Below are 26,347 nucleotides of genomic sequence, written 5' to 3'. Positions count from 1 at the left end.
AGAAAAAGAAACGGATGGGATTGGTGTCAGGATCTTTTGACTCTTTGAATCTGGGGTAAACGCTAGGGGGTCGCCGAATTGTTCTTCCGCGCACAGACCATAGTTTGCTCTTCCATGGCGCATCCCAGCCGCTCGGAGAGCTTGCCTGCACCAAAATTCCTATCCACTCTTTCCAGTCCACAGAACAGCTTAGCCCCCTCACAAGATGGCTGCCACGGGTATGCAGACTGTCGCTCAGCTGCTCCAGCTGAGTCTCGATCCACGACAGAATAAGCAAGGTTAGTCTTCTCTGTTTTTATTATTTGTTTAGATCAAGTCCCTCCGCAATATGCCTTATCTCTCAACCATGCATGTAAAATGTTCGAAGAGCTTGCGCTCTCTTCCGAAAACCCTAGTGCTTCTTAATTGCACTTCCGAACCTCTCCTCAGCATGCTTTTGGAAATTTTAACATGGTACTAACAATTTTTTAAACAGTGGAGGCTGCCATAACCCAAGAGGCACAAAAGCCAGGCTTCTCTCTAACACTTTTACAAATCGTCGCATCCGAAACCTTCCCAAATACTGTCAGACTTGCAAGCGCTCTATATTTCAAGAATTTCATAAAGCGCACCTGGACCGTACGTTAATCACTCATTCAGAAGAGGCAAATAGATGCAAGCTTATTTTTATTTGCAGGACGAAGAAGGGAATTACAAACTACCACAAAATGAGGTCATGACTATCAAGCAGGAGCTCATCGGTCTGATGACTTCTGTACCTCCAAATATGCAGGCCCAGCTTGGTGAGGCTATAAGTGCTATAGCGGAAAGTGATTTTTGGGAACGATGGGACACATTGGTCGATGTATGTTGCTTGATTCATAAATGAGAGGCAAGAGCTGACACTGTGGAAGGATCTTATATCGCGACTAACCCCAGACAACGCTACTGTCAATAACGGTGTTTTGCAGGTTGCGCACTCCATCTTCAAACGCTGGAGACCGCTTTTTAGATCCGACGCCCTCTTTACAGAGATCAACCATGTTCTTTCAAAATTCAGCACCCCGTTCCTTACACTTATGGAGGTGAGTTTTGTTGATAATGATTCCAGATATCTTCAAGGCTACAGACTGACATTTACAAAGAACACGGACGCTATTATTACGAAGTCACCGAACAACCCTGCTGCACTACAGGAAGCATTTACTACTCTCAGTTTGATCATGAAACTGTTCTACGATCTTTCTTGTCAGGATCTGCCCCCAGTCTTCGAAGAGAATCTTCAGGCTATATCCGGACTCTTGCATAAATACTTGGTTTATGACAGCCCCGCTTTACACACCGATGATGACAGTGAATCTGGCGTACTAGAATATGTTAAAGCAGGAATATTCGAAGCGCTAATACTATACGTCCAAAAGTACGAAGATGCCTTCGGACCGCTACTTGCGCAATTTGTTGACAGTTCGTGGAACTTCCTTATGACTGTTGGCCTTGAGACGAAATACGACACCTTGGTTAGCAGAGCTCTTCAATTCCTCACCTCTGTCGCTCACATACCCCAACACGCTCAAGCATTCAACAACCCACAAATCCTAGGACAGGTTATCGAGAAAGTCATTTTGCCAAATCTATCACTTCGAGAATCCGATGTTGAACTATTCGAAGATGAGCCAATTGAATTTATTCGAAGAGATTTAGAGGGATCTGACAGTGATACTCGACGACGAGCTGCCACGGACTTCCTCCGCCAGCTTATGGCCCAATTTGAGAAGTTAGTAACCGATTGCGTAATGACGTATATGAATCATTATCTCGAAAATTACGCAAAAGACCGGAAGAACAACTGGAAATCAAAGGACACGGCAGTCTACCTATTTTCAGCCATTGCTGCTAGGGGGACGGCGACTGCAGGTCAAGGAGCCAAGAACATCAACCCGTAAGCGTCTCTATAAGTTCATTGTTTAGATATGATGTCATGAAGCCAGTTGGGCTGGATGGCTTAATCCCTTAGCACGCTTCTTATTTATAATTTCCAGGCTAACTTAGTTTAGGAATGTCAACATACTTGAATTTTTTGAAAAGCACATTGCAGAGGACTTAACAGCTGAAAATATTGAGCCCATACTCAAAGTCGACGCGATCAAATTTGTTTACATATTCCGCAGCCAAATTACATCGCAGTATTGGCAAGTCGCATTCCCGCTACTGGTCAAGCACCTAGGATCATCCAATTCCGTAGTGTATACGTACGCTGCTATTGCTGTGGAACGCGTCTTGTTCATGACAGATGATAACCGACAACCTATCATACCAAAAGTAGATGTCGTGGCTTCCTCGAAAGATCTTTTGCAGCACCTCTTCGCCCTAATACAGAAGAATTCCGCGCCAGAAAAGATTCAGGAGAACGAGTTTTTGATGAAATGTGTCATGAGAGTTCTAATCTTTATCCGAGATGGTGTATTGCCAATTACCGATCTTGTTCTCACAAATTTTATCAACATCACCAAAGTCATACGACACAATCCAAGCAATCCTCGCTTCCAATATTATCACTTCGAAGGTATAGGAGCTCTCATCCGATACACCGCGCCGACACTACACGACAAACTGGAAAATTCGCTTTACGATCCATTTGCGGCAATCCTTCAGGAAGACGTCCAGGAATTCATCCCATACGTCTTCCAGTTATTTGCTGCGCTTGTAGAAGCAAACCCAACCGGAACATTGTCGGATTACTGTAAGGGACTTATCACCCCTATCCTCATGCCTGCTCTGTGGGAATCTAGGGGCAATGTGCCCGCGCTTGTTCGATTACTTACATCTATAATACCTCGGGGAGCGCAAGTCATCGTCCAAAACAACCAGATCGAGCCGATTTTGGGTATTTTCCAGAAGCTGGTGTCAACTAAAACACACGAAGCCCACGCGTTTGAGTTGATCGAAAATGTCATCTCTGCGTTACCTTCTAAGGCTCTTGAGCCTTACTTTGCAACAATTTTCCAATTGATGCTTACAAGACTGTCAAATTCTAAAACGGAGCTCTTCTCTCAGCGCTTCATCACGTTCTACCACTTTATCTCCGCAAGAGAAGACAAAGGCCTAGGAACAGACTTCTTCATTAAGATCACAGATCGGACTCAGCATGAGTAATGCTATTCTCGCTTGATGTAGGAGAAACCGGCTAACCATTGTGCAGTATTTTCAAGCCAGTCTATTTGACAATTATACTCCCAGATACCCAAAAGCTAACACGACCATTCGACCGCAAGACAGCCGTAGTCTCATTCACCAAAACTCTAACTGACTCCCAGGCCTTCATAGATAGGTATGTTATAATCCAAGCAGCTCAATCTCCGGTCCCCTTAGCCAATTCCCAGATACCTCATTATATATATATATGTACTAATTCTCGAGTAGATACCCGAAGGGCTGGGCCTTAACGTGCGAAAAGCTTCTCGAGCTCCTCATCAACCCTCCAGTCCCGCCAGCCTTCGACGACATTGTCCCAGACCAAGACATTGACGATCTTGGATTCGGCGTTGGCTACACGCAGCTCAACACATGCCGCAAGGCCCCTCAGGACCCCTTCCCCGAAATTATCGACGTCAGGAGTTGGGTCGGGCAGTTCTTGAAACAGGCGGATTTGCGCCATAGCGGTCGCATCAGCCGGTTCGTACGGGAGAGGCTATCTTCGAAAGATAGGGAGATGTTGGTGAGTTATATGCGAGGTTGAGCTTTGGTAGGGGGGGGTTGGGGGGCTGGATAAACGGTAGGGATAGTCAAGTAGGATTTTAGCGGCTGAGGAATACCATAGAGGGCGGGGAGTGGAGCGGAGTTTGCCGAGCGAGATATCTTGGCGTTGTCTATAGCGACGTAAAAAGCAGCCTCTACCTTGCAGGTAGCGATGTACTGCTTGTGAAAGTGATACAAAGTGCTGTACGAGTAACAACCTAACGTCTGTTGCTCAGAATAGTGAAAAGTTGCGAAATAAAACCTAAAGCAACATATGTCACCCATGCGCTATTGAGCGTCCACTTGCATATAATTATTAGCGTCCTAGTTACACCCTCGTGAACAGCTTTAGATACTTAAAGAGAACTATAAAGGCTATCTGTACATATTTTTAAGGACTCTAGAGGCCCATCCAAGATTTACTCAGCATGGCAAGCATTAAACCAATGACCTTTCATTTGTATGCCTTTTATCAATAGCGCATGGGATAATCTAAGGTCCCGGTGGCGTACTCAGCCTTGCGAGCCTAAATCAACATTGATATCCCCATCATCCTCATCATCTCTTAATAGTCCTCAGCAAGCTCTGCATTTAGAATTATTTGTATTAAGTGTGCTGCTTTTCATTCGGTGAAATGTATCGCATAAGCCAGAAGGCAAGGTTGAGCCAGCATCCATACCTCTTTCCTCTCTGAGGTGGATAAAATGTAAAACGGTGTTTGAGAACTCATATTATTTTAGGTGCGCCATCTATTGTCAAATACTTAACAAATCTTTCCCCTCACTTGAACAAAGACATTGTTCGAATAGGCCGAAAAACCGACTTTTCGTCGAGCCTTTCTGGAAGGACCACTAGCGTCATTCTGCCGAGACCTTGAGCTGCGCGTCGACATTGTTGAGACGTGCCAGCTCTCTTTAATACGCTCATATTTTCCACGCCCCTTCACCATGAATAAGGCCCTTCTTTCTGCGGACTACAAACGATTACAAAGAGACTGTTCCAACGAACCTTGGGTCTCGCTAGCGGAGCAATGGACGACTTCAAGCCTGAGCTGCTAAAAGCGCTCCTGGACTGGGTACGTGATCGTGCGAACAGCATATCCCCTTTCTAAATTTTTGGACTTTGGCTAATTTCTGTATTTTGTAGGTGAATACCTTTGAGCTCCCGCACAAAATAAGCCAATGGAACCAGCTCGAAGATGGCCAGATACTCTGGAAGATACTGGCAGACATCGATTCCAACTACTTCAACGGACCCCTCCCCGAAAATGATCGGAAGAGCACGGAGAACTGGATACCACGTTGGCAGAATTGTACGGATACACCCATATCCCATAACAAGAAGAAGAAAGGCTGACAAGGGTTATAGTAAAATACATTGACCGTGCGGTCACCACATATATAAGGGATGAATGCGGCAAGCTCCCCGTGCTGAGCAAGAGGATGACTCCTGATCTGAAGATTGTTGCTCAAGATGGCTCTCCTATGCTCACGGCGAAGGTACGCATATATTATCGCGACTCGCCGCATCCCATGATTACTAACTTAATGGGACAGCTAGCTATGTCAGTCCTCCTTGTAGGCTTCTACTCCCCTAACTCGAACCAACGCATGGTTGAGGTCATGAGCGGGCTAGGGCAAAGAACAATGAGTACAATCGCTGTTGCTATTCAGGAGATGGAAAGTTTGGATCAAAGAATGGCCGAGCTAGGAGTTGATCAAGAATTAACCGCTGAACCGGATACGTCTGATTTGAAACCTCCCCGGGGATCGTCCGTAGAACGGGATCCGGATCTCGAGCGTGAGGCACAGCTTATCGAGGCTAACAGGGAGATAAAACAGCTCAATGCAAAGATATCTACTTTAACTACCGACCTTGAGCGGTCACGCAACAGGATCTCCACTCTTGAGGAAGAACTTGTGGAGTCTAGGCTGATGCTCGGCGGGGGGGGCCGCAAGGAACTAGAAGATGACGATGTCGAGCACATGCGGTCCGAAGTGATGAGAGACAGGACTTACATCGCTGAGCTCGAGTCCTCTCTAGCTAGTGAAAAGGCCCTCGTGTCAAGTCAAGAGAGGCAGCTTGAACGCCTAAAGGCTGACTCTGATACAAAACAAGACCTTCGCGACGAGCTGCAACTTGTTAGGGCAGAACGAGACGAGCTCTCTCAAAAGGCCAAAGCCAACGAGAACCTTCGTAAAAAGATTCACACGTTGCAGGAGCAGCAGAAAGCCAATGAGTCTCTACGACAAGACCTGCAGCTTGCGCAAGAGCAACTACAGCAGACGGAAGGTCTTAGAGAGCGCTGTGCCGCTCTAGAGAAAGCAAACAAAGAAAACGTCCAGACCATCGCAAATGGCGAACAGTCTCTCTTCGAAGAGAAAGGCAGACGGACACGAGTTGAACATGAGAACAACGTGCTTTTGAGGCAATTAGAGCAAGCTAGGGAATTGCAAACCCGAGCAGAGGACTGGCGGAAAGAACTAGAAGAAAGAGTGCGCGAGTTGGAGTCCAGTGGCCATGCTGATCGTGGAGGTAGTCTTGAGGATGAGCTAGGCACCGAAGATGCCACAGAAACCTCCGAAGAGCCTCCCAGGACACTCACCGATAGTATCGTCGCTTCGGAGACTATTATGCTCCAACAGAAAGTGGAGATACTCTCCTCTCGGCTGAGGTCGATTGAAAAGCAGTATTTGGATTTACTCCAGGAAAACCTTGGATTGAAGTCTGATATGAAGATCAAAACCGAAGATGACGAGAGCCAACGGTACGTTAATGCCTCCAACGCAAGATGGTGTTTTGATATGCTGGAAAGGTTGGGAGAATCAGGCATTGCTGATATTCACCTGCGTTCTAGTCCATTCCTCGAGCAAAATGAGAGGCTAGAAGCAACGGAAATCGAACTCAGCGAAATGCAGCGAAGATTCCGCGAGAAAGAATTGGAAAACGCCGAGCTACGCAACGAGCTCTCCAAAAGTAAGACCGAAAGACCACCCTTGGAAACGTCTGCTGACCCCTCCGAAGCACCTTCAAACGCCGACCCAGGTAGCGACGGTAATAGTGAAGTCCAGAGTCTTCGAGCGAACCACGAGAGCCTTCTGGCGTCCTACGATGCGCTTCAAAAGCATAGCAAAGGCCTTGAAACGAGCCTAGACGAGAAGAGCAGTCTTCTGCGGACAGCACTTATTGATCATGATGAGCTGCCTGAGGGATTGATAGAGTTGCGCTCCGCCGAGATTCTCAAAGATATCAGAGAGCAAATCGAGAATGTCACTTCCGCACCTCCAGACGATAGGTCGAAGGTTTTAGAGACCACAGCCTCGTGCCTTGCGGAACGGCTGGAAAGGGGACAGATGGCCGTCGAGGCCGCGAAGAAGGTAGGTGATCTCCAGCTTCCTCAAAGCAACACTCGTTCTGCATCTTCGTCTTCCTTTGCCCGGTCTGCCACCCTCAAAATACCCACTTCATCAACTTCCAAGTCTGCTAGCCACCGTCGAGATTCTGCTATGTCGTCTCGGCCACTTTCTGTATTCTCGGCCACCTCCAATTCTGCATCCACACTGTCTTCAAAGAAGAAACCCGGGTGGGGCTTCAAGTCCTGGCGGGCCTCCTCCAAGACGCCTCAGGGGGCGGAAACTGCTAAACCCCTGAGCGGCGCCGCCAGTCAAGCAGGCGCCCCAAAAAGCGCGCCGGCTGCAGAAATGCAGCTGCCAGCCGCGCCAGCTCGGACAGCCAACCCCTTCGAGAGTCCCCATCATCGTCGTCTTTCTCTTTTCCCCAGAACGCAGCAGCAGCAGCCAGAACACACGCACTGACTTAGCCCCCCGCGCCCTCAGGAACTCCGCGAAGAGCGAGCGAAGAACGAAGCGCTTGCGCTGGACCTCGAGAAAGCTAAGGCGGAGGGAAGCAAGAAGGCTTCGGTACGTTTTCTCTCTTCTTTTCTCGGCTATCAGCAATTCCCCTCCACCCCGTTTTGGCCCTGTTGCCGGCTCAGAGGGCTGTCTGGCTAATTTGTGTTTTGCGCCTCCCCCCGCAGGAGGAAACGCAGCAAGAGTTGCTGAATCTACGCCGCGAGAACAAGCTCATCACCAGCGCTTGGTACGACCTGACTTGCCGGCTGCAGAGCAATACCGTGATGCTGCAGCGACGCAGCGAGGCGCCGAAGAGCTGGCTCGGGCGCCAGAGAGCTGTCGTTGGGGGTGCGGGTAGTTCGGTGAGTTTCTCACCCCACTCCCCTCTGCTTAGCGACGTGTTGTCAGTAGCGAGATATCTAATGATGAATGTTCAATTGCAGTCTCGAAGGTAACATGGCATGTACGGTGAAGTGGGTGAAGGAAACGGCGATATGGCGCGGCGCTGAGTTAGGGCTCAGCATCTACGAACTCTCCCTTGACTTTGTTATGAATTGTTTTCCACGTCTCCCATTCTTTTCGTGTTTAAAGGTATATCCTGCAGCGTGCATTGGAGGAGAGGGAGTCGGGTCCGTTCATTCATCATTATACCCCCAGCATTCAGCGCGGCGTTGGAATTTTCCCTCTCAATTCAGTCCCTGTTCCGAAATTTGACTTTTATAGAAGAAAAGCTGTAGAATTGAGAGTACATGCCGCGTAGCGTGGACCGGAGAAGCTCCAGCGACCCCATACCAACCGTTTGTGATTGCCCCTAATTGATTCCCTCCCTTCCTCCCCCGATCCAACTCCATGAGTCTCCCTCCCCCCCACTCAACCAATGTAGCTCCCCAAGCCCCAGTATATCACCCCGCCAACAGCCTCTACAGCTCCTCCATATCCTCCTCCAAGCCAAGCGGCGGGAAGTCGCCGACCTCGACCCTCTCCGGGCGCACAAACACGCCGCAGTTCTGCGCGCAGGAGAAGTAGCGAGTCCCCTTGACCGAACCGTCGTTCTTGCCCGTGGGCTCGTCGAGCACGACGCCGATCCAAGGGCCGGCGGTGCCGGGGATGCCGGGCACGGGGCCGACGAAGGCGACCGAGCCGCGGCGGGCATCGGTCGTCGCGGGAAGCAGTCGGCAGCGCGAGTGCAGCGTCAGGCCTGTTACCGTTTGTTTTTTTTTATTTTTTGTTTTATTTCAGCACGGGGAGTGAGGCATTGAGTCTTTTTCATCATTTGACATGGGGAAGGTTGGGAAACTAGATGGGAGTGGAAACGGATCGGCGCCTAGTGGCGCGCGAGGTGGCTTGGATGGAGGGGGGAGGGGTAAAGAGCACAGTGTGGATCGGCCACGTGATATAGAGTGAGGCGAGAACTAGGGCCAGTTTGCTGTGAGACAGGGAGTGTGTGCCCGTCAGGCCTCCCATCCTGAGACAACCATGCTGCAAGCTTGTCGGAAACGGGATCCGCGTCCGTGGCACCGGCCGTATGATGAAGCCTGCCAGAGGTAGATGCTCAAAGGCTTATTGGATTTTATTTTTTTCGTCTTGGCAAGAGAGGAGAGGTTTAAGGTTTCTCTGCATGTCTCGCGTGACAAATTCTAAATATGAGACAATGCTGGTAGACGGACCGATTGTGGCGGCTGGGATTATGAAAAGCGTTGTATGCAGCCGGCTCTTTTCGGACGACATGTAGGTACCAGATTTGGGATCGAGGTCTTTCGCATGATCTCCCGCGTTCAAAGAGTGGCAAAACAAAAACCAGAGCTGTTCACCCCCCTGCAGCACACCTCTTCATAGAATCCAGAGGTGTTTTGCTTTTGTTGGTGGGCGAGGGGCGCCGCATCCCCGGAGGTCGTCATTGGGAGGCTTCTCAAAAGTATGACTGATGGAGGTGCAAAGAAATCGAGATTCAGACTCATTGATGGTGTGCGATGTGTGTGCGTGTGTGTGTGTGTGTGTGTGTGTGTGTGTGTGTAATGTGTGTGTGTAATGTAATGTGTGTGCAATGTGTGTATGTGTATGTGCATGCGTGTGTATTTGCTTACCTCTCTCTTCAACCTCTCGTTCCATGGCCCTAATCTTCTGCTCTTCCAGACTAGGCGCGTTGGGGTCGAATCGTCCGAGTTTCTGAGCCTTCTTCCACGCTAATACGCTGTCGTTGCGGGACTCATACTGAGCACTTGGCAGGGTGTATTTTGGGACGGAAGACAGGTCGGAAAAGTCTGTGCGGGCCGAGGCCGGGCGCGTGTCAAGGACCTGGGGTAAACATGATCAGAGCGGGGCAAATTTTGAAGTTTGGTCTTGTATCACCATCGACTGCTGAAAGGAGCTGGAAAACGAGGTGAGAATTGCTAGTGGGGCTAAAGCTAGTGGGGCTAAAGCTAGTGGGGCTATCAAGAGCATGGCTGTAGGGTTCATGTACATGAATATAGAAGCGACGGAGAGTTTCGAATGCTACGGAGAACAAAAATAAAAAGGCGTTGACGAAATGAAAAGGCGAACACCATTAATGCTCCGGTCAAGGATTGCTCGCTCTGCCATGGAGTATCTAAAAATGAGGCAGTGGAGCTCTGCGGCGCGTCGTCCAGGGCTTGGGCGTCACGCCAAGTCCGCTGTCATGTTTCGAAGCGGAAGCGATGGGAAAAAAAAAGTAGCTGACGGGTTGATTGCAGACCTTGTAAGGATCAAGTGTAACGCTGGGTTGCAAAGCCTCATAACAGAGGGGGGAGGCTGCTGGGGGGGACTACTGTGAAGAAAGAAGCAAATCATGAAGGAATGACAGATGATGATGCTCCGCAGGAAGGCAGGGGGGATCCTGCCAAATCCCAAAACAACAAAAATGTGGCAGATGGCGATACGACAGCTGCGGACATGGCAGGACATGGCAGGACATGGCAGTATTCCTTTTATAAACAAGAAAGCTCTCGTCTACTTACGTTGATTTCGGCGTAGGCCTGCAGAGGGAATGCCGACAGCTGCGTCTTTTCCTCGTCATCAGCCTCGATGGCCGTGCCATCCTGCGTGCCTACGCGGAGAGTCAGTTTCTGCGACGACGCCGGGATGCCCGTGATAGGCTCGAGGCGCGTCTTGAAGTGCGCTATGCTCCATGATGGTGTAATTCGCCGCTCGGACGATGAGTTTGGAGAGGTGATGAGGAGAGGGATGTCGGCTGCGGCGGCATGAAAGGCCATTCCGGCAAGCAGGCAGCAGCGATCGAGCGCAAAGAACCAGTTAGGCCGGAAGCAAAAGCGAGGAACGGAGTCCGGGTCTGGAACCAGAAGAAAAGGTGATGATGGCAGACGGATGGCAGATGATGGGGGTTCTGGTGGATTGGGAATATAATGCACCAATGAAGCGCCAAAGAATCTGCTGCGGCCCGAGAAAGCGCAGAGAGTAAGACGAAGAGTGGGCAGTGAGCGGCAGTGAGTGGCAGTCGTCTCTCGCGTGCCCTGGCGATGGTGCCTTGTGCTGGCCACTCTGGTGTTGAGGTTGTGCTTTCAGCCAGATATGGCCAGAGATGGCTAGAGATGGCTGGACACAGCCGGGCATCGCTAGGCTGTGACGGGCTGTCTCATTACGGAGAATTTTATTGCTGACATAACCTTCCTCCAAAATTGAAACGCCGAGATTACCAGACTGCCAGATTTGCCCAGACCCGTCGGGATTCTTAGCCAGATTATATTTGGCTTGGAGAGGCCTGAGAGGGGGCTGGGAGAGCCCCGAGAGCCGAGAGAGCCTCGTCCGCCGCCAACGTGGAGCCTGGAACCATAGCAGCTAACCATCGCTGGCAATCGCTGACAATCACTCACTTCACTGACCACCCGTCCCACGCGTGCCGTCGAGCTGGTGCAAGCCACGCCAGTCTGAACGACCCAAATCCCCCCAACTGCCTCTCCCCACCCCAGCAGCTCCCCACGCCCAATCTATTGAACAAGCCCAAATACCCCCCCACCCCACTGCCAGATCCTCTTCAACGTCAGGTTAATCGTGAATGGCATCCAGAGCACTTGGTTGCTTTCTTTTGCACTGCTCCCTGTGCTTCATCCCTCCGCCCCGAAAAATCAATGCGAAAATGGGCCCTTTCGTCAGCAAAGCACCCCTGCCCACCAAGGTATTGTTGCGAACGACCTAGTTACGTACCCAGCACACCAAGCACGCCTAGCACTCCTGGCACTTGAGGTAGATTGGCCCTTTCGAAGGCCCTCGTTCGGCACTCCTACCGTCCCTCCAATTCCGCATTGCCATAGTCCTTGCGCGCGCGCGTAATGACAGCTTGCCATGGTTTCCTTGAGAAGAGTGTTGAAACGCCCTGTTGATCAGCCAACCAGTCTGCGTGCCTGCCACCTGCTGCTGCCAGCTCCCAGCTCTCCTAGCTCCCAGCTTCCTAGCTCCCAGCTTCCCAGCTTTCTTAGTACCCGCTCCAAAACCACACTCTGCTAGAAAAAAAACTTTGACCGAACGCATTGTTCCGGGCAAGGCCTCACCGCCTATCCCAGTGTACTAAAAATACAGCTATGCTGCCATGGCTAGGATGCAGTTCCTTCGTATACGTGCGTACAGATTCAATGAACTGGTTCGGCTGCGAAAAATACGTCGGTTGACAGCCAGCTGGCACCGACCCCAGATTAGGTTAACCAACCGGGGGCGGCTGTGATCCCCGCCAAACATCCGCAAGAGGCTTGCTAGCTGTGACAAGGTCCTCGCTCGTCCAATCAGCCCCTTGATAGCCTGTGTCAAGACCACCGGAGGAGGGCAGTTGGGCAGTTGTAAACGGATTGTCGGGTCGCTGCCAGCCTCTGACCAGCGCATTGGAAAAATAATGTTCAACCTGCAGACGAAAATTTTTGTATAGCGTCAAGGCTGTCAACTTAACTGCCCGTATCTACCAAGGCATTTTCTCGAGAGAACACCGGCTCCGTGCGTCTCCACGGCCGGCTAATGCGCCTTTCGACGTCTTACGTAGTACCAGGATGGCGCCTTCTCTAAACCTCTCTCAAACATCCAGCACGTAGAACGAGTTGGGCTTGAATCAGGCGTCATTTCACCGCCCAACGCACAGCATCATATACCCTTGACCTTCTCTTGGTATCGAGATGCGAGCGCGCGGACATTTCCATAATCGCCCGGAATGCTGCACTGTAAACCTGCCGCCGCCGCTGCTGCTACTACTACTGCTGCTCCTGCTTACTGCTGCTGCCGCTGCTCCTTTACCGGACATATTGCCACACAGCCAGCCAGCGTGACCCCTGAGGCCCTGAATAAGCCCTGCCTGCACGGCCACCCATATAATTCGTCACTCACGTGGAATATCCACGGCACCGTCGCACAAAAGGCCGAAGGGCACGGCCGAGGCCGGGACTAGAAAGTCTGGGTCAGGGCAACCTTCTAGACATGATGTAGGAAACTAACAGGTCGGCCAGTTGGTCGGCGATTCACCGCTCCTCTGTGCGGGCTGGGATGCGCGGAAAAGGGCATGATCATGAGGACCGAGATGTTTTCAAGCTTTTTGGACACCTCACAAAGCCTAGCCATGTTTGCGAGGCTTGTTCGGTAGCGACGTTTCTGGCGTCAGATTCCCGTAAGGCCAGGGCGAGGATGTGCAGATCTTGTTCGCGGCGCTCCGCCAGGTCATCGCGCTTGCATCCGAGAAGCCCTGAGCGTTTCTCGCAGCAGCTTTGTCGAATCCGTAGAGCGGTTCGCCGCCGACGGACGCCCGTGACTGGCTGCCCTCCATATCGAGGGTTGGTTGTAGAGTGTCGTTGACAACGATGCCCTAAGAACAACTAGCCCTTCTTTTTCAGAACCCAAGAGAGCTTGCCGACCAGAGTGGGGGGACACGTCATCAGCATTAGAGGATTAGAGGACGCTCTGCTTTTGCTCGAACTACTGGGAGGCGATTTCTGGGGCACTCTGTGATTCTGGCCGTCGTTTTCTTTTGACAGCAGACAGTCACTAGATCAGCCTGCGCAACAGACCAAGAGACTAAGGGTCTCTATTTTGGGCTGGTGGGAGATCCCTGGCCGGAACCCTACACACGCCTGCCCCCGGACGTGCAGGTGTGGCGCCCTGACGCTGCATGCGATTGTCGTCCAATAGTTTGCTACTCAGTTTTCCCGTCAGAACGTTCGTAAACCTTTCTTATTTCCTCCCTTCAAGAGCAGTGGCTATGCACCGCCCTTTCGGCTCTATCTGATCGATTGGTTAGTGAGGTTTCATCCCCTGTCACTCTGCCCTGGAACATTTCCTAAATAGCTTCAGGGAGGCAACCACTAGGAGACCAAAGCCTAAATGGGTACCCGTCGTTGGTCACTTTCTAACACGGCAGCACATTTTTAAGACTACGAATTCACAGTCGACTCTCGAGCAAGTCTCTTTTCCTTCTTGGACACTGTGTTACGCTGCGCACCGGTGAATCTATACTTCCTGAGCAACCCAATTCCAACTCCACAAAAACTCTCTCTATTCTGTCTGTCACTGTCGCTCTACTTCTTCCCTCTCTGCGCCTCTTCTTGCGCACGACGCCTGTCTGCCTGACGGGTGACGAGTGACGAGTGACGAGTCAAGCCCGATCTGAAAGCCCTGACCACGAACTAAAAAGCTAAAGACCAGCCTCTTCACCACTTCAGGCCCGCAACCGGTCGCCAGGTCACAACATGCGACGCGCTTGACCGGTATATCGTCAGGTATCAAATTTCCATCAAGCCTCGCCAAACCCGAGCTTGGTGCATTTTGATATAGAAATCGCTCACGACGCATCTTAGCTCCCAAGCCCCACCAACAACACCATCTAGCTCTAGTTTCTGTTTGCAGCTCTCCACCACCCCAGATTCACTGGTTCGGCGCAGGTAAGGGAGATCCAGGACTCTCCGTTACCGAATGGGCTGGCTCAAGGCTAGCCCACATTAGCCGTCGTGGATATCAATCTACTGCTGGAGCCTCGAGGCTCTGAGTCTCCAGCGGGCAACAAAAGCACGACTTCAGTAGCTTCCTCATCCACTGGCGCAACCAGGGCCTACACCACCGCACCGTCTGCTTACACGCAGTCGCCCGCCTACGTTACCACCTCGCCAGCCTACGCTGCTGCGTCGCCAGCTTATGTCACGGCATCTCCAGCATATGTAGCTGTTTCGCCAGCCTATCCGGCCTCAGCACCGATCTCGTCAAGCTCTCTGCCAAATCCATCCGTCCAAAGTGGGCCAATGCTCCAGCCATTGTCGGTACTTCAGCAACAGCAAGTACAACCAGATCCGCTGCAGCATCCCCAGGCCTTTCGTCCAATTTATGCTGTTCCACCGAATTCTGCACCACCCCCTCTGTCAATTGGATCTGACGTTATAGGCTCTCCACCTCTCCAGACTGCGAAGCGTGCTGCGTCGCAGACGCCTTTGCCTGAAGAGAGTCCCGCCAAGAAACAGTCGAAATGGACTCAAGAGGAAGACAATCTAACCATCGAGCTTCGAGGCACAGGCATGAAATGGGACGACATCGCTAAGCGCATCCCAGGGCGCAGTTCCATTTCGTGCAGGCTACGATACCAGAACTACCTCGAGAAGCGCGCAGTCTGGGACGAGGAGAAGAAGAACAAGCTTGCGAGGCTGTATGCTAGGTAAGTACAGTCGCGCAACCCACACAAAAACCATTCAGTCCCCAGGACGGAAGGCCTGTCATTGCTGCAAAAAGCCAATTTGGTCTTGCCCGAAATCATCATTTGTGTCGAAATCTATCGCTCACCAGGAGCACATTTGGACTCTTTGGTCATCTACATGCCCCCAAAACAAAGCACAAGAGTGTTTGCAATGTCCAACTCCCTCGTACCTCACTACTCCCCCCCTAACCCCTCCTACAGTATCCCGAAACAAAAACTAACACAATCCTCAGATTCAAAGACCAAATGTGGCAGAAAGTCGCGTCGGAAATGCAAATCCCTTGGAGGTCGGCAGAATCAATGCATTGGCAACTGGGTGAGCAAGAAATGAGCATGCGCGCCAACGCACCCGTCTTCCAACTGCACCCATCCGCCACAGGCGCGACATCGCCACCGGGAGGAGCTCCCGCGACACCACACTTCACGCCCGCGAGTGTGCCCGGCGTGTCGCAGAACTCAGGTGGTGGTGGGCAGCAGCAGCAGCAACAACCACAACAGCAGCAACAGCAGCAACAGCCCCACCACCACCAAGTTCACCCGCCGGGCCCACCCCAACTCCACCAGCGCGGCGAGAGCCAGACCCAGCAGCGGCGCAGGAACGGCTCCTTCGGCCGGCGTCGCTCAGACGGCGCGCGGACGCGGTCTAGCCTGCCGCCTCAACCGGGCCTGCCCTTACCGCAACTGCAGCCTGTTTCCGAGGGCAAACCCACGAGCGGTGGGGTCAGCGCTGCGCCCGTAGTGGTGGTCGAAACAGGACAGAAGAGGGACCGCGAGAGCGTTGGATTTGTGGACCCGTATCTGAGGAAGAGGAGGAAGGTCGAGACGGACAGCCGGGGGACTAGGTCGCCCGAGAGCGTGTCTCAGGGCAGCGGGAACGGTAGCGTGAAGAAGGAGGGCGAAGAGGAGGAGAGGACGGAATGAGGGATGGTGGTGATGTGATAGATTGGTCGAAGGCTTGCTGCGCACCCGTCTTGGTTCGGGGCCGATGATCCAAATGGCTCTGGGGCTGCTGCTCGACTATGATTTGAGAGAGCTATCAGGAATTGGAAGGAGGGATGGTGGAAGGGGAGGGGTGGTGGGCTCGTACAATAGCATACTCGGGCTGGAACCGATAAGAACATGGGAATATCGGGCATACCGGTGGCGGATGGGTGGCATATGAGGTGTAATCGGTTCCAAGTTGCGAGGGACGACTAAATGGGACAAACGGGGTGGGACGTCTCACTGCATTTCTGGTTGTTTTCTTTTCTTTCGAGCGGCAAATGATTGTGGCATTTAGCGTTGGGTGGATCTGTCCTTTCTGTTATTCGTCCTGTCTTACACTCATCTCATCTAAGATTCACGTCATAGCGGGGGATGGCTTTGCGACTCATTTCGGCGGTCATGATCGTGCATTTACATCGAGTGGTTTTCTTTGATTCTATTCTGTTTCTGCCCTGTCCTTTTCTTGGCACCTAAAATTTTTAACTCTTTTCTGAAGCTTTTGTTTAATTTTCTTTCTGTTTATTTTTTTGGGGGGTTTTTTCGGGGACTTTCAAATAGCATGAGCGAGGCGGTTTGGAAGGAGATCTGCTGTTTTTAATTCACCAGCCACTCAGCAACAACTACAGCAACAACAGCAACAACAACAACAACAGCAGCAACACAACAACACAACAAAATTATACGTAGAGCAGAGCTATAAGCCTGCAGCACGAAGCAGTTTTACGAGTAGAGATCAGTGGCGTAACCGCTGAATCTATATAGATGAGGGCCACAATTTGAAGCCGACATGGCTATGATGTAAGATACGAATTTTTCGCTAGGGTAAACGCTCTTGTAACAATCAGACGGGAAAGTCGGAAGTCTTTTTCACTCTTTTCTTTGGACGTGTTTCGCGAAATGTTTGAACCGTGGCGGACTTTTTGTCCCCTGACGGGGTTTGCCTCCATCGATCATCGATGTGGAATATTGCTAGAAAAGTTTCTTTTCGAACTCCCGCTTGTGTAACATGTATGTACGAGTACGTGGCTCGTCGAGAGTGAGACAGGGTGCACTGTGTGGACTGTGTCGGGCTTTTGTTGGGCCCGTGTGCTTACCCAGAGCGAAAGTGAGCTCTCTGTGTGGTTGCCATCCAGGCCGATGGCCCAATCGTGGGTGTGGCTCGAACATTGGTGACCGGACGGAAGCGGCAGGGCGTGTGCAGGGCGAGGCAGCATGTCCTGGGGGACGCAATGCTGGTGTATGTTGACTACTCAGAGCTGTGTATTGCCGGCCTGGTTTCAATTCCAACGGCTCTATTTGTTGATTGCCTGCAAGGGGGAGGGATATGTCCCTGACAGCTGAATCCTTCGAATCCTCGATGGCATATTTGTGGCCAAGGTGATGGAGACACGGGAGGGTGCTGATCTAGGTACACGATGGGGTACCATTCAACCTACACCAAACACCCAACATCGTCCAAACCCGCTATATTCTTGAAGATCGAATCTCGAATGCGATATGAGCTCCTGCAACTCGTCATGCTGCTCAAATCCCCCCCGAATCGCCCACGATCCGTCTGGGTCAGCTGTAAACACGCGTCAGCTCTCTGAAAGCAATCTCATCAAAGATTGTTGTTGATTCGTACAGCAGCACGTCAATAGGCATCAGTGAACATGAGAGAAAGCTCCTTCTATCTTAAGAGTCGAACTGAAGATAAGACTACAGGATAGTTTGAATCGTGGCTGACGCATAGAGTAAGGAAGGAAACACATGGACGTTATGAATTAACAAGCACTAGGCCTCCTTAATGCTCTAACTTTTAACAACAGATTGTTGATTATCACGACAGGATACAAAGGAGGAACTGCATGACACTATTCATCAATACCTTCCCAACTATAAGGTTGTTGTTGTAGAGAGCAAAACAACAGACCCCTGACACGATCCTCTAGGCTCCCTGACTTTACCTAACAGAAAGTACACAAGACACAATAGGAGAGAGGAAACAAGGGAGTACGGAAGGAAACAAACAGAAGTGACAAACAGAAAGCGACGTCGTCATCCTACAGAAGCGTTAGCAAAGCCCAACAACGTCACGTCACGTCACAGAGAAAGAAAAAAACGCTTGCATCAACTAACAGTCCAGCACCAAAGCTCCCTATCCCATCCACCACTATCAAACGGCCAACACAGCCTTCAACGCCCGCCTTAGTGACCTCACCTCACCTCCCTCGCCTCACGAGTCATCCCAGCGACCCTTTCTCCCGCCGCGCTCGCCTCTCCCTTCCCCATAAGCTTTCCAGCAAAGCAGCCAGACTCGCGCTCGCAGCTACAGCTCACGTCGGACAGGCGCTCGCCGCCAAAACGACCAAACCAAGGAGCCACGAGGGCCGCAGCAGCAGCGCGCAACCATGGTCATCCACCTCACCGCTGCCGCCCAACACAGTCCCCCCCCTTTTTTTTAAACTTTTTTTAAAAGAATTTTGCCACCCAAGGGGCCCCGCGGCGTCGGGACGTAACATGCCTCGGGCGCACCTCGGGCGCACCGCGGGCGATCCGCGACTGGGGGGGGGGGAGAGGAGCGGCGCGTGAACCTCAGCGTGCGCCCCGGGCTCTCTTGTCTTCACGGACGCGGCGCGGAAAATGGGGTTCGTGGAAGAAAACAACATGCGTCCGAACTATTGGGGGGAGGACCGGGGCCTTTCTCCCCCTTCTGCGTTTGCTGCGAGGCACGCTGGCCTTGGCGTGCAGCCCCAAGGGCCGGTGTGCGGGAGTGCGGGCGGGCGGGAGAGGCTCTCACGCCCCCCCACCGCCTTTTGGCGATCGGGATGATGCATGGATGCTGCAGGGGGTTCGTGGGTTGGGTGCGCTGTGTATGCGCGCATGGATTGCTAGCGGGAGGGCGGACGGGCGTTGGGCTGGAGCAGGGCAGGGAGCTGGACAGGGAACAGGAGCAGATCGACGCAGGAGGGTTAATCGGACAGCTTTGTCAGTTTGGAGAGACGGGGAGGGATGGGGGACTAATAATAATTGGCATTCATGCACAGCAGATAATAGCAGAAGAGAGGTGGAAGGCCTCGTGCAGACAGATATCATCCAGCTCCCTCCTTGTGTCCAAAAATAACGCGCGAACATGTTGGAGAACCTTATTCCGAGTTCCCATCTTAGCCTAAACACTTCAGGCTGCCGCAACAAAAAAGCCTCCACGAACGCCATGACACAAAACTTTCCTACTCGTCGTCTTCGGGCTCGAGGATGACCTCGCAGGCCTGCGCGAAGAAGATGCGCGCTAGCGTCTGCGCCCTATTTTCAATGCTATAGAAATTGCCTGCAACGCGACGAACCGTGGTTCGTAAGTTAGCTCTAGCTCTCTCGTGTCTGTGCATACGCTCGCTTTATTGAAAAAAAACTCAGAAATAGGGTAAGAATAGAACCTGCATTGGTAGAGCCGGCCGTCCGCCCTCCCAACAACGGGGGCAGAGAAACGGGCACGCGCCCTAGCAGACATGCAGACAATAGACAGTGCAGGCAAATAGGAGTGCGTTGAAAAATGCAGGAAGAGACAGCTACATGACGGGAAGACAAAGACAGATTAGACGGGAATAGACCGAAATAGACCGAAAATGACGGGAGCAGGTGTGTTAGGGGTGTTTGGGGTGCTTGGGGAGAGAACGGGAAACGTCATGATAAGAGCGCCAAGCGAGGTTACACAGCGCCTCTTCGCCCCAGCGCCACACGTGCGCTTGGTTGGACAAAAGCCGCCTAAGCAACCATCGCCTAGAGCTCGGAGGGAAGGGGGGGGCGCGCAGAGACCAGCGACCGGCGACTAGCGCCAAGCGACGCACACGACACGACGGCAAAAGGCAGACAGGACAAAATATGTCGTGCGACGTTGCACCGCCGCCCCGTTTCCGTCAGAGTCGCAGTCTCGGGCACCTGCAGCAAATCGAGCAGCAAATCGAGCAGCGAATCGAGCGACCGGGGGATAAAGCATAAAGCAACACCCGTCGTACAAAAGTACAAAGTGGGTGTGTGCGTGCCAAGCGCCCTTGCCATACTCCGCACTAGTCACAAGCCACACCGTCTGCAGCTCGCTCACCGACTCTGTGCTGCCCACGATGGATTCCTGTCCTCGATGCCCTCGCGCCCTCGCCATTGGCACGGGACATTCGGGTCCGACCATGTGCGGTGCAGCACTAAGCAGGGGAAAATTGGGACACAAGGAGAAAATTGAGAAAGACGGTTAAAGAAAAAAGTCTAAATGAGACAGCAGGCTGCACTGACCTCTGGGAACTTGCCACACCCCTCCCTTGTGTATTGTGAAGGTCGAGTCGCCAACTGTCACTTGCACTCCGCCGGACGCTACGTAGAACGCCATCTGCATTCTGCGCGAGTTTTTCGCCCGTTTGAAGCCACTTGGTGGCAGTTCCACCACGCCCGCCCCGAAGAACGGCAGCCCGATTATCTTTGCATATCCAAAGTTTCCACTAGGCACTGGGCGAACGTCGATGGCGGACGGGGCGTACGCAACTTCTGTTCTCTCCGTAAGCACACGATGAAAGGGGGTTGAACAGTCATGACTCCGATTTCATACCTTGTTCCTCCTCGTCTTGCATTGCCACGCCAACCTCTTGATCCCACCCTGTGACGAGCCCGGTAAGAATCCCGGGCTCTATTTCCCAATCTTCGAGCTCTTCCTCGTCTTCCTCGACAACGCTCATCTCCCGTTTTCGTTGTTTGTGAGCCCTTTTAGCAAGTTTCGGTACTTCGACTTCCTCTGCGCGCACAATCGCCTGCTTGTTTCCATGCGGGTCATATTTGATCCGCTCGTTCCTCCACCAGTCCACAGGTTTTACTGAGGCCCTGCCAAACCGTGTTGTGCGCACGCCGCTGTCTTCCATTGGCGTGCCCTGGCGTAGTATTTGCAAGCTGCGTCCAACGCCGGGCCTTTTTGGCGCCGTGCTAGTGACTGATGCTCCCTCGCTGACTGCTTCTGACGGACTTCTAGCAGGATTAATAACAGGAACTGATGATTTTTTTACAGACTCGATTTTCGCGTTGGGATCGCGCTCCGAGGGTGGTGGTTTCGACTTCGGATTGGCTTTTGGTTTTGATATTTTTTCCTGTGCTTTAAAGACCGGCTTTTCTTTGTCGGCCGACCGGTTGTCTTTATGTACTGGGACGTTCTTTGATCCCGCCAGGCGTCCCCTTCCTTTAGCTTTCGCCGCCGGCGGTTCGTAGATAATGGATTCTTCATCAGCCGTGGGCTCCTGCTCTACAACACTCTCTTCTTCGTCTTCCGTAGAAGGCTCGGGAGCCTTGTTTCTAGATCTCGCTGTGCGCTTGGCTGGTACTTTCTGCTTTGGTTGTACAATCGGACTTGGTCCCCTCTCATTTGAAGCAAAGACCAATGTTTTGCCGCTTCTAGATTGACGCCCTGCACTCGGCCGCACCCCCCCTCTGCCCCTGCCCCTAACCCTATTTGACGCGCGAGTTGGCTTGGCCACAGAAGGTTCTTCCTCCACTTGTGATGAATCTACATTGCTCCTCCGGGTCCTGAGCCGCTTCTTTGGTTGTGGGGTAGCTTCAGGTAAGGGTAGAGAGTCCTCCTCATATGAACCGGCACCGGTGTCGTTATCTCCGTGCACAAATTGCAGTGATTCGTCCTCCACTGGTGGAAGAAGAGTCTCCTCGTGTCTTCCATTAATGCCCGTCTCCGAGTCCCCATTTGCGGATGTCTCCTCTTCTACAATGCTCTCGTCGTACGTCCGTTTCTGTCCTCGAGCTGGCGAAACCTCCAAATCGTACACATCAGCGCGACCTTTCCCTCGATTGCGTATGTCTAGTCCGTTTGTAGCAGCTGGGGTTTCCTGCTCTATGTCCGAATCCTGCTCAGTGACCGAGAAATTAAGCCGTCTGCTCACTGCTGGATACGGCGATGCGCGATCCGGAGTGCTCATGAGTCTTCGCGCCTGGGATCTAGGTCCTGTGGAGGATTGCCGTCGTGGGGAAGAGCCGAGCGTCGTCTTAATTGGCGAGCGTGCCAGAGGTGGAGGAAGCATTGTCTTGCTACTACGGAGCAAGTGACGGCCATTGAGAATTTCCGTGGGTTCCGGGATCGAGCCTGTATATTAAAAAAATCCCCTTAGCATACCCTCTCAAAACTACTCAAGCCTGGAGGTGCTCCGACGCGTCTCTTTTGCAATCCTGACGTACTTTCTTGGACTTCCATTGATTCTGAGGTTATGACGGTGCCTCCTGTTTTATGACTGCTACTGCGCTTTGGGGGTGATTTCTCTGGGGACGAGAATATGCCATCAAGAGGTTCCATGCCATGCTCATCTCTAACACCCGTATCTTGAAGCATAATTCCAGTTTTCCTGTGCCAAAAGATAAGCGATGCACTCAGACATAATTGCATGTTTGCCTATTGTTTACTGACCTCCCCTGCACACCGACATCGAAAAAGTTGTTCTCGCGCTTCTTTCGGCCGGGGGTGTTTGCGGGCGCCATTGTCGCGGGAGAAATGGGAGGTGTTGGCGATAGAGGACCGAACTTCAGCCTACGCGTGCGATCTGCCTCTCAACGCGAGGGGTTATGTCGATATAATAATGGGCTGTGCTTGTTGTCGCGACTTGAAGTGGTGGACGTGTTTTGGGTGACGCTGGAAAAGGATTAGCTAAGAGGCGGAGATCGTAACAAACCTTGGCGCTTGCCCGAACTTCCCATCACGACTTTACTGCAAACTGCAACGACTACCAGCAGCTTGGACGGTTAATGGCTCGTGATTTAGACCTCTTGATATGAATCCCAGATTTATTTCACTGATTAAAAATTCACCTAGGCAGACTTAGAAGTCTTCACAGCTTCGTCGAACCCCAAAGAAAAAGCACGTCACACTAACTTTAACCTGCCAAACTTAAGGCGTCTTTCGGTAAATTCATGATTCCGTACCCCCTCAGTGGCTTTGTAGTCTAATGGTTGGTAAGTGGCTTCCACTTCTCAAAGGTGATGTATAACGAGCTGGGTATGAGTTCACGGGCGCAGGTGCCATTAAGAGCACATGGAGTCTTGAATGTTCACCTGAGTGGGTGTTACCCTAATACATTGAGCCCACCCCAATTATACTCTAGCTTATTATTGGGCTCGTGCTTCCGTTGACTGCAAGTTCATTCTCTGCAGGTGACCCCACGTTTTCCTTAGCATCTTGTATGGCTTTAACCCCATGTACTTTATACGAGGATAGCTTCCTATCCAGAATCGCAACGAGAGACCTATTCATAGATATGATATACTGCTAACACGATCACATCTAGTATAGGCCTACTATCAGCAATGGCGGTATCGAGAGGTCCATATGATGGGAAGACAAATTATTTTCTTGCTCGTATATGAGAGAGCCTTGCTATCTTCACGCGCGAGAGAATTTTGCGGAGGAGTTGTGATAGGAAAGGCGCGAGGAAGGAGAAATAGATGATGTACCTGATGGTGAGCGGATGTCTTGGATATCCATTGTCTTCTAATATTATTCATTGTTTATGGCGTAGTCATCGTTGGCTATGTCATACTGGATTCAAGTTCCATGAATGATTTAGCCACCGCGAAGCTTCTGGATAGCACACTCATTATCTCCTCAAAGAGTATCACCCCGGCAAGTGACATAAATGATAAGTTTGGCTCTAAAGTGGCTGCAGAATTTCTATGGAGGGTCTAGCATATTCCAATTTCCGCTGTTCATTATTCACTCCTGTGGAACAAATAGACAAATGATTCGTAAAAGTGAATGAACAAACGCAATTTCTCTGGTTTATATAACGCGTCTATCGCTCTCAAGACAAACCTTTCATCACAACTACTTTGGTTTACTCTTAGTCAGTCACGACGCCCCGCCGTAGGTAGCTGAACTCTTCTACATATTCACATGGCTGCGATTAAACTGGCCCATCCTGTCAGCAAGAAAGAACGATACCGATTCATCATGACCGAGAACAAGATCATATTCAAGCTGGAAGTTAAAGACAGCCCGGAATACGTGTTTGATTTCCCTAAAGACGTTCTATGCGGCGAATCAGACTTCTTCAACAGGAACCTGCAAGGCGACAGGAGGGGCGCTGAGGAGTGCTTCCGCGTGCTCCGTGAAGCCCAGAGAAAGGCGCATAGGGAAGCTAATATGGATCTCTTGGAAATCCTTTCCTGCTGGCTACACACGGGGGAGCTCGTTTTCGAAGAGGCAACCCCGATCGAGCGCACGGATAGTGAGCAGGATAGCGAAAAGGAAGAGGGAGAAGTGGAAGATGGGGAGCGGCTTGATTGGGCAGAGGATGGGTTGCAAAGACCAGACCGAGGAAACGCAAAGCCGGACTTCAACCTCATCCTCCCGGCTATCATCGCTCTCTACACTTTCGCGCTCAAATACGAGATGCCTAACCTCCGCAAAATCATCATCAGAAAGCTGGAGAACGACTATCTACCGGGTCCCAGGAACCTTCCAAGTACCGAATACCTCGCCAATGCTTACAAGCAAATGCTCCCGGACTACCCACCGCTGGTACGGTTGCTGGTACGATACTATGTTGGCTATTGCGATTTGGATAATAAGAATGAGATGCGCGACGCTCTGGACGTGCCGAAAGGGTTGCTTGTTGAGATCGCGGTGGAGTTAGCGCAGAAGGCTGCCTGGTTGAGGAAGAGGCCTACGCTGGCTGTAGAAGAAGTGGACGATGGTTGGTTTGGCTCGCTCGACCCTTGTAGCATTCATGAGCATGCCGACCTGGCGGAGGAAATTGCTTGTCGCGAGAAGCGTGCCGAGGAATATTTTAGTTTTGAGCTGTGAGGGATGGAGCATTGCTAAAGGAAGGGATATGAGATGGGATGAAATCCGAGGGAGGAGAGGGGTGTGATGGGTTGTTGAGTACACTGTTGCAGGGTTGCATATAATCAACATAATCATGATCAGGCCCCCGATTCTGATTATCATATAATCGCTGCCTCTGGTTCTGATTGATTATATTGATTATACACTAATTATACATTTAGGAAGCTCGTAGCAGATTCTTGAGGGAGTAGAGAGACTGCCGCCTTGATCCTCTTACCCACCTGCTGCCTCACCTGCTTCCTTATTGCCTATCGCATTACTGCCTACATCGCCCGCTCATCGTTTTATCAGTAGATTCCTCAAGATTAATGACTTCGACGGCTACATCTACCGTTGCGTCGCTTTTGGGTGGGGACTTGCCCGCGGGTGCGCGGCATCGCTTGTAGGTAAGTTATATCAGAAATCTGAGGTGCGCGTTGATGCACACGTATACATTTGGCTTTTCCGAAGGCCTACACGGACGTATTTTGTATGTAAAACGGCAGTATTGGCGCTTTTTGGTTGGCGCGGATTAAATACTAAAGTCTATCACCTCTTTATGTTTCTACGCGTTCTTACCACAGGCCAATATATTGATTATATAAATATAATCATAATCAGGGGCTTGATTATGATTACGATTAGTTAGATTACATAATAATACTAATATAATAGTCATATGCATCGCACACTGTTGTAGATGAAGGGGCCTGGTTCGCAACCAGCCTGCCCAGCTTAATAACCTCCAATTTCCCATTCGTCCCCTATCCGAGCCTTGGCCTAGCATTGGTCTAAGCCCTGGCTAGCGCCACCGACATGACCACTTCCCCACCCGTTGCTCCGCGTCCAAGATTCCTTCCCGCCTCCCCGGTCGGCCCGGGAACAGCTGTCTCAGCCTCTGTCATCGGGCAGGGTCGAGAATCAAGCCCCCATCCCACATCACACGCTCCTGGGGCTTCGGGATTGGGTGGGTTGGGCACGGCGCGGCGGCCGTCTGGGGTAATTCTCCGACGCGACGGCGCGGGCTGCTAGGATCGTGGTCCTCCATGGGAGCGTGCGGGTGCGGATTGCTGTGCTGGGGAGCAAGGGCAGGCGCGTGAGTTCGCGGGTTGCTGGAAGGAGATGCTGCTGCATTAGTCCCGCGTGGCGGTGAACCTGTCAGTGCGAGAGCTGCCCAAGGCGGAGGAGCAATTGGAGCTGCGGCGGCGAATGGGAGCGGGAGCAGCAACGTCTGAGCGAAGTCCACGCGTTTTACGTGTAGTGGAGGAGCTGGGGAAAGAA

The 26,347-nt window shown here is 51.7% G+C and overlaps 6 protein-coding genes across 6 annotated transcripts; 4 read left to right on the top strand and 2 right to left on the bottom strand.

Moving 5' to 3' along the window:
• Positions 1-205: 205 nt before the first annotated feature.
• On the top strand, positions 206-3,715 carry K441DRAFT_609045 (Cse1-domain-containing protein; the record flags this gene model as incomplete). Its single annotated transcript, XM_067645497.1, has 8 exons — positions 206-278; positions 476-618; positions 677-844; positions 894-1,064; positions 1,125-1,918; positions 2,034-3,128; positions 3,179-3,307; positions 3,397-3,715. The coding sequence occupies 8 exons, from the start codon at positions 206-208 to the stop codon at positions 3,713-3,715; spliced, it is 2,892 nt and encodes a 963-aa protein (XP_067505111.1).
• Positions 3,716-4,744: 1,029 nt separating this feature from the next.
• K441DRAFT_676519 (uncharacterized protein) lies at positions 4,745-7,529 on the top strand (the record flags this gene model as incomplete). Its single annotated transcript, XM_067650962.1, has 4 exons — positions 4,745-4,789; positions 4,861-5,026; positions 5,083-5,213; positions 5,271-7,529. 4 exons carry the CDS (start codon positions 4,745-4,747, stop codon positions 7,527-7,529), a joined length of 2,601 nt encoding a protein of 866 aa, XP_067505110.1.
• A 956-nt stretch (positions 7,530-8,485) lies between these two features.
• Positions 8,486-11,131, bottom strand: K441DRAFT_609044 (uncharacterized protein; the record flags this gene model as incomplete). The annotated part of the gene is made up of 3 exons (XM_067645496.1): positions 10,541-11,131; positions 9,650-9,860; positions 8,486-8,763 (listed from the first exon to the last, which is right to left on the bottom strand). Exons 1-3 carry the CDS (start codon positions 10,793-10,795, stop codon positions 8,486-8,488), a joined length of 744 nt encoding a protein of 247 aa, XP_067505109.1. The 5' UTR covers positions 10,796-11,131.
• A 3,879-nt stretch (positions 11,132-15,010) lies between these two features.
• Positions 15,011-15,606, top strand: K441DRAFT_488243 (uncharacterized protein; the record flags this gene model as incomplete). The annotated part of the gene is made up of 2 exons (XM_067641962.1): positions 15,011-15,210; positions 15,483-15,606. Coding segments are annotated over 2 exons (324 nt in total), but the record flags the coding sequence as incomplete, so codon positions are not given.
• Positions 15,607-19,222: 3,616 nt separating this feature from the next.
• Positions 19,223-22,853, bottom strand: K441DRAFT_658318 (uncharacterized protein). The gene is made up of 5 exons (XM_067648324.1): positions 22,655-22,853; positions 22,429-22,592; positions 20,807-22,336; positions 20,497-20,745; positions 19,223-19,540 (listed from the first exon to the last, which is right to left on the bottom strand). Exons 1-5 carry the CDS (start codon positions 22,723-22,725, stop codon positions 19,443-19,445), a joined length of 2,112 nt encoding a protein of 703 aa, XP_067505107.1. The 5' UTR covers positions 22,726-22,853; the 3' UTR covers positions 19,223-19,442.
• Positions 22,854-23,987: 1,134 nt separating this feature from the next.
• Positions 23,988-25,170, top strand: K441DRAFT_658317 (uncharacterized protein). The gene has a single exon (XM_067648323.1). The coding sequence runs from the start codon at positions 24,134-24,136 to the stop codon at positions 25,043-25,045; it is 912 nt and encodes a 303-aa protein (XP_067505106.1). The 5' UTR covers positions 23,988-24,133; the 3' UTR covers positions 25,046-25,170.
• Positions 25,171-26,347: the final 1,177 nt, after the last annotated feature.

Source organism: Cenococcum geophilum (assembly GCF_001692895.1).
Source record: "Cenococcum geophilum 1.58 unplaced genomic scaffold K441scaffold_16, whole genome shotgun sequence".
Classification (NCBI taxonomy): domain Eukaryota; kingdom Fungi; phylum Ascomycota; class Dothideomycetes; order Gloniales; family Gloniaceae; genus Cenococcum; species Cenococcum geophilum.
This window is presented reverse-complemented; position numbering and strand designations above follow the sequence as displayed.